Genomic DNA, 12,533 nt, shown 5'->3' on the forward strand with positions numbered 1-12,533 from the left:
GGGTGGGGAGGGGCCGCAGGAGGTCAGCTGGCCCCGCCCTGATGGAGGGGCTTATCAGGGGCAGGGCTGGTGGGGGGGCTGTGGGAGGTTGGCCAGTCATCCCGCTTCTGATTGGGGTAGGGGACACCTATTGGGGGCCAGGCCAGCTGGGGGGAGGGGCTGCGGGAGGTTGTGGGGGGCCAGTTGGGGCCCTGATTGGGTTGGTTGGCCGCTGCAGTGCATGTCACAGCAACCGGCCGTTCCAGTTCTGGCATTCCAGTTGCTTGGCTTTTATATATATAGATAGTTTTCCAGTTATTGCTGTGAGTGGATGGGGGAAAAGTCCCACCTACCAGTTAGATGTATTGGACAAAAGAATGATTATGGGCTCTGAGCTTCAAAATAGGCTGTAGTAGTTTGAAATGACAGTTTCAGGTCATTTACCTGTAGCATGAATTAAGACCTTTTAGTATTGCAACATAAAAATATATTTGTCTTTTTAAAAAATATGTATTTCCATTGACTTCAGAGAGGAAGGGAGAGGGAGATAGAAACATCAGTGATGAGAGAGAATCATTGATTGGCCGCCTCCTGCACGCCTCCCCCTGGGGATTGAGCCCATAAACCGGGCATGTGCACTTGACTGGAATCGAACCTGGGACCCTTCACTCCACAGGCTGACACTCTATCCACTAAGTCAAACCGGCTAGGGCTATATTTGTCTTTTATTAGTTTTTGGGGGCTGAACTGTGGGAAAACAGCCAAGGGTGGGGCATGCTAATTTCTTCTCATGAGGCTTTTTGCTGTGCTTGCTCTGTATTATGGATCGATAATATGCAAATATTTCCCATTGTTAATAAACATTCTATGCATATATCATAATAACTCCAGAGGGATCCATTATGGTATGAATACATATTATGAATAATATCCCAAACTCAGTTGAGTCTTCATGGATGGAAATACAGCAGGGAGCTATAGATTCTCTAGCTTATCTGGGCCATTATCAGCCTCCTTTTGCTTATGTATTATGTCTTAGTGTAAAAGCACTTAACAAAATGTCTAAGTCTAATTTAAAGTCCTAGAAACTTGGGGGATCTACATAAGATTGTTCAGTGCGGGTCAGCCCTGGTCTGGTTCTTCACTGGTCATTGGGACTGTGGCTTAGAGAATGGGAGCCATGGAGCGGTTAGTTTCTTTGGGAAACAGCAAGCAGCTGGGTGTATAAAAGTCAGTTCCCAGGCTGTCTCAAATAATAATGTCATCCTGTTTTCTGGTATTTCCTTTTAGGCTCCCTTTCACTGGGGGTAAGGGACTAAGGAGTATCATTTGAATGTAGTTCTGCCTTCCGTCTTGGGTATTTCCAGCCTAAGAGCTTATTCTCAAAATTGAGCAAGATTTCTCCTTATTAGGAAATAAATTGTCATTTATTTTAAGCAGGAAGACTCATCAAAGCAAAACTCATTTATATTTAGTACAGATCTTTCCCTTAGGTACAAATCAAAGTGCGTTTAAGAAGGACCCTGAATCTTTTTGGGTTATTTGGAGTTAGAAGTGGAATCAAAATACCCTTTTTAGTACTGGAAATATTGGGGGAAATACTTTGAAAAGTATATGATTGTCTAACCACTGTGCTGTATAACTGAAATTAATACAAAATAATATTGAATGTAAACTGTAACTGAAAAAAAATACCCTTCTTAGGATGTTGGGATAACAGCACTGTTCCTGGAGACTGGCTCTCCTAGATAGGAGAGAAGGGCATTGGGTTTAATCTTGGAAGGACTCCAAGGGCCTAGGAAGGTAAAGGTTTTATGATAAGCATTTGGTCTCTCTGTTGCAGAAAAAGCTTATTTAGTGATTTCCTTGTCTGCTGGCAAATTGGCTACGGAGGTAGAAGTGTTAAGTAATATAGGCTAACTGCATTTCTTTGTTCTATTGCAGTTATAAGTTCTGTGGAACTCCCACTGGATGCAGATGTACAGACCAGTAATCTACTGATAACCTTCTTAAAATATAGCTCGATTGTCATGCAGGACACCAAAGGTAAGGAAGACATGCTGCTTCGGGAGCTCAGGAAGCAGGAGGTGTGGCAGAATTCTTAGCTAGAATCAAGGAGCAGCATTAATACTTGGAAGCTTCCACAGATGAACTATTGGGGCCTCCTGTGCAGGGTGATGGTCCTGATTACTGGAAAACAGTGATTTCTCACTGCCAGATGGCAGTTAGGTGGTGTTAGGAAAACCTGCAGCTGGAGGGGGAGTGCTACAAAATAGAACAGAAAAAAAATGGTCTCTACAAAAACTAGCAAGTCTTCTTAGCAGATTTTGGTAAGTAGATGCAAACTCTTTTGTGTGGGAAGTGGGGGGATTAGCATACTTCAGGGAATTCCCTTTTGAGGACAAGAATTGAAAGCACCAGCTTGTGGTGAGAATTAGAGGACTGTTGCACAGAGTACAGTAGGAAGAGGTGAGATTCAGAGGGACTATGTTCCTTAACACTTAAAATAAAAGTGTCAGTACCCATCCAGAAATGCAGAAGGAAAGTGGGAGAAAAATGGGTGATGGGAAAGTTTGAGTTTATTCTGTTTGGGTTCCTGTTCTTTCTGTTATGGTTTTTCTATGATCTTTTAATTGGTGGTAGGGTAGTAGAATCTTTGGGCTAGGGGTGAAAAAGGATTGGGAGGAAACTGGCAAATTCCATTCAATATATATCTCAGTTTTGTGTTTTTTTTAACTCAGTTTTTTTCTTTATACTAGATATATCTGTGTTCACAATTTTTATTTATTTCTATTATTTTTTATTGTGCTAAAATATACATAACATAAAACCTACCACTTAAAACTGTACAATTTACTGGCATTAAGTACATTTACATTATTGTGCAGCCATCACCACCATCTCATGAACTCTTTTCATCTTGCAAAACTGAAACTCTGTACCTATTAAACACTAACTCTGCATTCTCTATAGTCTCTCCTTTCCCCAGCCCACCATTCCACTCTATTTTTTTTTGCCTTACTGATCAGGAACTCAGTTTTATTTTTTAAATTTAATTTTATTTTTCCATCACCATTTATCCCCTCTATGCCCTGTCTTCCACCTCCATCCACCTCCCTCCCTGCCCACCATTCTACTTTCTGTCTTTATGAATTGACTACTCTAGGTACCTCATATAAGTGGGATTTTCTGGAAATAAACCTTTTAGATAGTATTTTTCCTCCAAATTTTTAAAGTGAAAAAATTCCAATATACAGAGAAGTTGAAAGGATCATACAGTGATCACTCATGTACCCATTAACATTTTGCCATATTTGGTTTGTCTCTAAATTTATTTGTGTGTTATTATTTTGGCTGAATCATTTTAAGGTAATTTGTAGACATCATTCTACTTCACACCTTAAGTACTTTGGCATGTATCTCAAAATTAAAGACTTTTCCAAGATATTCATTATTATAGCTAAGAAAATCAACAATAATTCTCTAATATCATGTAATATTCAGTTGATATTTAGTTTTTTGCCAGTTGTCCCAAAAATGTTTTTCATAACTGATAGTTTCTTAGCCACACATAGCATTTAAAATTTTTTTTAAAAATTGATTTCAGAGAGGAAGGGAGAGGGATAGAGAAATAGAAACATCAATGATGAGAGTCAATGATTGGCTGCCTCCTGCACGCCCCCTGCTGGGGATCGAGCCCAAAACCTCGAGCACGGTGCCCCAAATGGTAATGGAACTGCCACCGCCTGGTTCATAGGTTGATGCTCAATCACTGAGGCACATATCCCAGGCCACACATAGCATTTTAATGAATATTTTAACTAGCATTTTATTTAGTACCTACTGGTTGATCCAGTGGGCTTCTCCCATTTACAAATATATTTTTTCCCTAATTACAAAAGTAATTTGAATAGTATTTGTTAAAAATAAAGCATTCTAGCAATGGTTAACTAGCAAAGTGAAATTTTTTTGGAATTAAACTCTTTAGAATTAATTATTCTTAACAAGTTGGTGTATATTCTTTTTTAAAATTAGCCTTTCTTGTAAGAATTTTAAATCCTATTTTAGAAACCAACTGTTCTCTCTGCTCAGTAGTTGAAGTTTGTTTTGGGTTCTTAAATTATGGTCTATGGATAAGCTTCAGATTCCCAGATAACAAAAAATCCAGTTCCATTGTAGAAACAAAATTGCTAAAATACTATTGCTTTTGTCACTTTACTTTCCATGAGGAGAGACTATTGCTTTGTGAGGTAGTTTAAGATTCCCTTAGGCATTAAGTATTTGCCAGGCTGGGCAGGTTTCAGGAATTTCAGAGTGGAGCCGAAAAACAGCGTAAGAGGGTAAGACCAGGATATGGGGGCTTTTGGAGTTAGAAGGAAACATTGGTAGACAGAGCTAGAAAACTAAAAGGTAAATAAGGGAAATAAATCGCCAGAGTTAAAAGGAAGCTGGGTGGGCAGAATCTAAATCCTGTTACACACATACATACTGCATTAGCTCTTGGAGATTTCTGCCTTATAAACTTAGACTTTTTCTTCTGTTATGCCTGTGAGTGTGCTCTTTCAAGAGAGATGCTAGAAGCCCATATCACAAACTCCTAACATAGGGCAGTCCATTGGGAGCTGCAGAGATGGTGAACCTTTGGGACTTGGCAAGTGAGATCAGCCAGGCAAGGATAATAAGACTCTTGTGTATCAGTGTTTCCGGAGGCCATTGCTTCTCCTTTATGGGAAGGGCTAACCTTTTTGTTTCTCTCAACATATTGCAGCAAAGAGAAACTGTAGATGTGACCCTGAAAATGATCTTTTAGCTTTGCTTGATATAACACAGTGAATTGAGGCCCTGGGAACTCCTTTTTAGCTTTAATGATTATATAAACCTCTTTGTCCTGGTCATTTTGCCATCCATGAAATGGAAGGCAAAATTGAGGGCAGATTAATTGCACTATGGTTTGCCTCAGGCTGTTTCTCTAAAAACAGGCTGGATTAGGTCTTTGCCAACAAGCAGCCTAAATATGGCAAGGGGCAAGGTTAGGTATGATGAAGTGTTAATTTCAAAAATGGCTCCTGTGTGGCTTCATTGGATTGGCTTTCTTCCTGTCTCTTAAGCTCCTGACCTGCATGCCCTTGCTAAAGAGATCTCATCATGTTTTGGGGAGCATAGAAGCCATTTATTCTTGGCTCTGCTTCCCCTGCCCCCAGCCTCTCCGGGAATTACGTTTTTTTTTCTTCATTATCTATCATTTTATATACTAGAGGCCCGATGCACGAAATTCATGCAAGAATAGGCCTTCCTTCCCCCAGCTGCTGGCACTGGCTTCCCTCTGGCACCCAGGACCCGGGCTTCCCTCACAGCCCCAGCTTCATCTGGAAGGTCTTCCAGAGGGATGTCCGGTCTAATTAGCATATTATGCTTTTATTGTTACAGATAATTACATATACTTTTAATATATATGAATATTGTTATAAAGTTTATAAGTATATAAATAGCATACATTATAATGTATAATAATAAAGTGAACATATGTGAACCTACCACCCAACTTAAGCAATTATTAATGACATGGAAGCTACCTGTGTGTCTCCTTTCCTCTCAGTTATTCCTTTCCTCTCAATTCTCCAGAATTTTGTGTTTATCTCTCCCTTGATTTGGCTCTGCTTTCAAAGTCTTTTTTCCCTCTGAGGTTCTTTGGACTTGAGTAGTGTCACTTTAAAGGAGAATTTGCTTAATCTTTAAAATAGACATTAGGCAAAAATACTTAAAAATACATGTATATCTATACATGGACTGCAAGTTGATTCACCAAATTTTTTTTTTTAAAATATATTTTATTGATTTCCCACAGAGAGGAAGGGAGAGGAATAGAGAGTTAGAAACATTGATCAGCTGCCTCCTGCACACTCCCCACTGGGCATGTGCCTGCAACCAAGGTACATGCCCTTGACCGGAATCGAACCTGGGACCCTTGAGTCCGCAGGCCGATGCTCTGTCCATTGAGCCAAACAGGTTAGGGCGATTCACCAAAATTTTAACAGATATGACATCTGGGTGGTATGATTAAGCTTAGTTTTATTGTCTTTTTCTGAATTAAAAAATGTTCATAATAAAATATGCCTTATTTTTGCATTCAGAAACATTATTTTTAAAAGTGGAGAAGTAGCCGTAGGCTTTCCTATGAGAGTTGCTCATCATATTTTGGGGGAAGGGAGAATAATGCCAGAGAAACTCCGTGGCCAGAGGTAGAGGTAGAGGAGTGTCATGAATCTAGGTTTGCATGGCAGGGGCACTTCTCTTTCCCTGCCTGGGGCTCTGGTGTAAGCTATGGGGAATGTCAGCTGGGGAGTGTCATCATTACTCTTTTTGCACCACCTATCTCCGAGGAGAGGTAGATGTATTTCTGGACTACAACCTCCATTAAGCTTTTTAATTGTCAGGTTTTAGTTGATAAATTCCATCTTTGAGGAAGTAGCAGGTTAATGTTAGGGTGAGTATGTTAGCTCACTTTACTATAGCACTGGAATCTGTTAATAGACCTCCTCTCCAGAATGAACTTCAATCTGTGTCCTGTCAGAGCTAATCAGAAACATCATAAGCCATTTGTCTATTTTGGATAAGTTGGTGTGCACCTCTTCTTACCTCTATTTCACCCCCTCACCCACAAAGATCCTTGAAAGTAAATAAGCTTTGATGGTTCTGGTAATTGGAGGGGATGGAGTAGCTCTTTCTTGGTCCTGAGCAGGGCTTAGAGCCCTACTCTCAAGGTTGTTTTCTTCTCTTTTAATAACTAGAATGTGAGTTCTGGGAGACCAGGGTCCTTTGTTTTGTTCAGTGCCCAGTGCACTGCCTGCTATATAGTAGGTACTAAGTAAGTATATAGAGTGAATGACTTTGGCAGGAAGAAAAATGATCCAGTTCACAGCTTTCCTGTTTGTAAATAATGTGCACAGTGCAAGGAGAAGCATGGGCTTGACCCTGATCTCCAATTAGTTCTTTCTGATTCCACTGCCAATTTGCTATGAATAGTTAGGTGGGTATACATGGTGTTGCTAATGGCTAGTGGATGAGGAAGTGTTGGAAAGGGAATGGGCCTGACTATTGAGAAGCAAAGGGCTGATAAGAAAGCTAAGGACATGGCCATGATTTTGGCCATGACAGTAGAACCATTACAGTAATTAGATGGCTCTCAGAAGGTAGTTATCTGTCCATCATACTACCAAGAATATTTAAGGAAAAAAATCTGGGGGAATTCTTTTGCCTAGAAGAAAAGCAAGAATTACTTCAGTAGAACCTTGATTCATGAATTCATGAATTTTTGTGGGGAAAGAAAGAATGAATGTTCTTTTTAATGATACACATCTTTATTCTCTTCTAATAGAAACATGGTATGGATGGTTTAGAGAGAAGGTTTTATTTTTATTTTACAGATGAGCACCGGCTTCATAGCGGCAAACTCTGCCTGATTATCCTCACATGTATTGCAGAGGTAGGTTTCATCTATCTTCTGGTATTAGCTCATTTCTTACAAAGTGCTATCTTTTTCTGCCTTTCTCACACAGTTCCTGACTTTTAGGGTCCTAAAGCTTGGGAGAGAAAATATGCCCCTTTTTTATTGTCTGTCTCCTCCTGCTAGAATGTAAGCTCTGATAGCAGGTATTATGTTTCCCTCACCAGTCTATTCTCAGTGTCTGGCGCACAGTAGAGGCTCAATTAATATTTACTGCATGAATTATGACATGCTGTAATTGAGAACTGGAAGATTATAGCTCTTATTACTATTTTTGTTTTTAAGAGAGAGTGGAAGGGGTAGAGGAGAGAGAGAAACATTAATGTGAAAGACACAAATTGATTGGTTGCCTCCTGCTTGCATCCTGACCAGGGCAAGGGATTGAACCTGCAACCAAAGTACATGCCCTTGACCGGGAATTGATCCCTTGATCCTTCAGTCTGAGCCTGACTCTCTAACCATTGAGCAACAGACCAGGGCAGATTCGAGCTCTTAATAGTTTGAGAGACCTAACCCTCTTTAGAAAATATAATCCTGCCCCTTTGAAGCTGCTCAGATCGGGTCTTTTCCACTTCACAAAATGAAAAAAGGAGCTCAGGTTTCTGTGGGGGAAGGTGGAGAGAAAAACCAAAGAAGGCAATTGGAAGGTGAGTGAAGTTGGGCTGAGTGCAGTTTGGTGAACAAGATTCTGAGGAGTTAAAGAAGAGGTGCTTTTGCTTTGTAAGGAAGTACTTTTGCTTGGATTAATTAGTCCTGAACTCACCCTGGATCTTGGTGGCAACACAGGTATGGCAGAACTTGAGTCAATTTTAGAGCTAAATTTGTAGCTTCAACCTCCCCCTTCATTAAATCATTAAAGGTGGTCTATGTGGAATAGAGAGAGATCTCTCTCAGTCTTCCCCTTTTTACGTTCTCTGTGAAAAGATGACCTTTTCACTAGGTTAGGGATAGCTTGTTATAGAAGAGCTGCTGATTAACAGTAGGCCGGTGTGATTGCTTTTCAAAAATCTTTCTAAGAAAATATTTAAAAAATATTTTTATTGCCCTAACCGGTTTGGCTCAGTGGATAGAGCATCGGCCTGTGGATTGAAGGGTCCCAGGTTCGATTCCGGTCAAGGGCATGTACCTTGGTTTCAGGCACATCCCCAGTAGGGCGTGTGCAGGAAGCAGCTGAATCGATGTTTCTCTCTCATTGATGTTTCTAACTCTCTATCCTTCTCCCTCTCCCTTCCTCTCTGTAAAAAAAAAATCAATAAAATATATTTTAAAACATTTTTATTGACTTCAGAGAGGAAAGGAGAGGGAGAGAGAGATAGAAACATCAATGATGAGAATCATTGATCAGCTGCCTCCTGCACAGTCCCCATGGGGGATCAAGCCCAAAAGGTCATGTGCCCTGATTGGGAATCAAACCGTGACCACCAGGTTCATAGGTTGATGCTCAACCACTGAGCTACGCTGGCTGGTTCTAAGAAAATCTTTAAAGGAGTTGTTTTTCACAAATTGTAACAGTTCTTAGTAATTAGTCTATAGGCATGTCAGATCTTCAACTAAGGTGTTGGGAAAGGGCCAAGGGATGTTTATTACTGATCCATGGTGAGATGTTTTTGATTTCCCATCAGTCTTTGGTGAAGCCAGAGATAGACAGGGTCTTGCCTACTGCCATGCTGCCTGTGTAGCAGTTTTCTTCTGCTATGCCAAACCCGTTCCCAGTGGATGCAGACCTTTCTTCTCAATTGTAGATCCTCCCGTGGAGCCTGCACATGCATCCTGCAGCCCCTATGGAAACCTTCAAGCTGTCACAAACAGAGCAGGCTCCTTGGGCAGATGGGAAGGAAGAGAGAATAGGAAAACAGATTCTTCTCAGCATTTGCTTCAAGTCCCTGTGCCTTAATTTTTATTGTGTGTAATTTGCTTAGCGTTTTTGGTCCAGTTAGAGACATACTGAGAATTACTCCATAGTAAAATCTCATGGCTTAAGTAGGGTTTGACATAAAGGCTCTAGGTTCATCCTGTTAGCTCTCCAATTGGTCCTTGAAAGTAGTTCTTAAAGACCAAGGATTTGTAGGAAGTGTGATAGGTTACAAACTGAAGTATGGCTCTCATTCCTTACTTTGTCTCTGTATTTTTATTTTTATTAGGATCAGTATGCCAATGCATTTTTGCATGATGACAACATGAATTTTCGAGTAAACTTACATAAAATGGTAGGTATGACTTTTTGCTTCTTGTTTTTTCTTAGAGGAAATTTTTTTTGTGTTGGCAGGATTGGGGTGGATGAACTTGATCCTACTTACAACAAATGTGGGTGGAATGTTGTGCTAAAGGGCTCTTGCTTGACTGCTACTCAACAAACCCATGCCTGTTGTCGGGATTTTTGTGTGTGTCATGGAGCTGTTTTTGACTCAAGAGAGGATGGATTATTACCCATGGTAGTAGTATTAGAATGTATAAGTAACATAGATTTTAACAAGGAGATGGGCCTAAGCCTTTTGTTTTTAAAATGTAGTATGATCTTTGGTTAGTTAAGACTAAATGCTGCTGCCCTGACCGGTTTGGCTCAGTGGGTAGAGCGTCGGCCTGCAGACGGAAGGGTCCCGGGTTCGATTCCGGTCAAGGGCACAAAGAAAAAAAACAAAAACAAAAACTAAATGCTGCTTTTGTTTATTCATCTAAGTAGTGAGGGAAATATAATATGAAGGATCAGGAAATTTCCTAAAACTTGGAGGTATGTTAAAAAATATCACATAGAAGTTTATATCTGAAACTTACTTTAAAAAAAAATTTTTTTTTAAATATGTTTTTATTGATTTCAGAGAGAGGAAGGAAAAGGGAGAGAGAAACAGAAACATCAATGATGAGAATCACCGATCAGCTGCCTCCTGCAAGCCCCCTATGGGCATTTAGCCCGAAACCTGGGCGTGTGCCTTGACCAGGAATCGAACCATGAGCTCCTGTTTTATAGGTTGACGCTTAACCACTGAGCCATACTGGCCGGACTACTTTTGTTTTTTGTAACTGCCACTGTTGCTGCCTTTACACAGTCACTGTGTCCTCTTTTTTTCCCTTTATTATTTTATCAAAGAAAAATATTAGTATGCCTCTTTTATTATTAGTAATGCCACTTGTAAAATCAAAGTAAAAAATAACAGCTTTCCCATTGTGTAGTATGCTCCAGTACGCTTTGGGACTGTTATTTTGCTGTGAATTGTGTTTTTACCATAGGCTTGCATTGATAACTGAGTAGCATTTGAGTCTCCCTGCCCCGCCCCACCCCCACCACTAGAAAAGATAGCATCTCTGTAGTCGCGATGTTATTGGCATGAAACCCATGGTGATGAGCCATTGGATGTCAATTCAGATGCCTATTAATTTCATTTCTTTTTTGTTTGAAGCCTATGCGACACAGGAAGAAGGCAGCGGACAAGAACCTTCCCTGCCGTCCTTTAGTATGTGCAGTCCTGGGTGAGTATCATCATAATTGGCATTTTTCTGAGTCAGTGACAGGTTTTTATGATTAAGATGAGGCATAGCCCTAACCGGTTTGGCTCAGTGGATAGAGCGTCGGCCTGCGGACTCAAGGGTCCCAGGTTTGATTCCGGGCAAGGGCATGTACCTTGGTTGCGGGCACATACCCAGTAGGGAGTGTGCAGGAGGCAGCTGATCGATGTTTCTCTCTCATCGATGTTTCTCACTCTCTATCTCTCTCCCTTCCTCTCTGTAAAAAAATCAATAAAATATATTAAAAAAAAATAATAAGATGAGGCATAGATCCTGGCTGATAGACTTCTTCCTCAGAGAAGTTTTTACTAGTTATGTTTCTTCCCTGGCCTAAGAAACCATATTTTTTGTTGAGTTTGGTAAAGCAATTCCAATGAATAAAATGCTCAATTAAAGGGTGCTCTTGTTCAAAGAAAAAGATCTTTCTAAGGAGATAAATGACTAAGTCTAAGCTTGAGACATGATTTACATTTGTAAAATACCTTATTCCTGATCAAGATTTCAAATTCTTCCCTCCCTTTCTTGGTTCATATTGATGTGTCAGCTGGCCAGGAGGCTTGAAGTTCAAGGCCTGCAAAACTTCCTCTGAGTAAATTAAACTGAGATGAGGCTGACAGAGTTATATCTTAGATAATTTTGTTAGAATGCTACATTTTCCTCAGGGGAATGATCTGAACTCTTAATCTCACTTCATTTGCATATTAAGCCCTAGTTCCTAAATTTACTTGACTTTAGAAACAATGATTAAGACTATATAATAAACTTCTATTGATCCAAAGCCTTATGGACCTTTTCAGTCAATATCTGTCAAACTGAGCGTGATAGTGACATGAGATAGACATTGCTTTAGAGCTGAGTCTCTGGTTACATGGATGTAATCCATAATTTCCTCTCTGCTAACCTCATCACTGGGTTCTCAGAATATGATTCCCCGCTGGCATTTTGTATTAGTACCATGGTATGAAAAACCTGTACAGCGAACTCTCCCTTGAATCCGAATTTATTGGCAGGTCAAGGCATCCTTCTGGAAGTAGGAGAGTGAAGTAATTTTCTTGTTACTTTACAAGTGGCAGGTGGTGAAAGTGTTGCCAAAGTGCCTTATGTAAAATAAATTTAAGTTCATGTGAATAAAAATGTGCTTAGTGGATGCCACTCAGCATGAGTACAAGGTGTACTCAGATGTTTTTTTCCAACTCAAAGGCAAGGAATGAATTTAATTCTGATTGATTTAATTTTTCTCCTTTCCCTATTCAGACCTGATGGTAGAATTTATTGTAACACACATGATGAAGGAGTTTCCCATGGATCTCTATGTGTAAGTACCATGGTTTTTAAAAAAAAAAAAAATTCTTTTTTTTTGTTTGTTTAAAAAATAAATTCTTTATTGTTGAAAGTATTATATATGTCTCCTTTTCCCCCATTAACCTCTCCCAGCCCACTCCTGCCGCCCAGCACAGGCCCTCACCCCCTACTGTCTGTGTCCATTGGTTTATGCTTATATGCATACATACACATCCTTTGGTTGATCTCTTACCACCCCACTTCCTCC

At 40.1% G+C, this 12,533-nt stretch overlaps 1 protein-coding gene across 3 annotated transcripts in view; it reads left to right on the plus strand.

The window, feature by feature from the left end:
* LOC102245761 (chromosome unknown open reading frame, human C10orf76) overlaps window positions 1-12,533 on the plus strand; it is a 148,574-nt gene that overhangs the window by 38,816 nt on the left and 97,225 nt on the right. For all 3 annotated transcript variants that reach the window (XM_005878274.2, XM_014549421.1, XM_014549422.1), the window contains 5 exons: window positions 1,924-2,025; window positions 7,404-7,462; window positions 9,625-9,690; window positions 10,879-10,948; window positions 12,239-12,299. In XM_005878274.2, coding sequence (XP_005878336.1) covers window positions 1,924-2,025; window positions 7,404-7,462; window positions 9,625-9,690; window positions 10,879-10,948; window positions 12,239-12,299 — 358 coding nt within the window. The remainder of the gene's footprint in view (window positions 1-1,923; window positions 2,026-7,403; window positions 7,463-9,624; window positions 9,691-10,878; window positions 10,949-12,238; window positions 12,300-12,533) is intronic.

Source organism: Myotis brandtii, unplaced genomic scaffold, assembly GCF_000412655.1.
Source record: "Myotis brandtii unplaced genomic scaffold, ASM41265v1 scaffold550, whole genome shotgun sequence".
Lineage (NCBI taxonomy): Eukaryota > Metazoa > Chordata > Mammalia > Chiroptera > Vespertilionidae > Myotis > Myotis brandtii.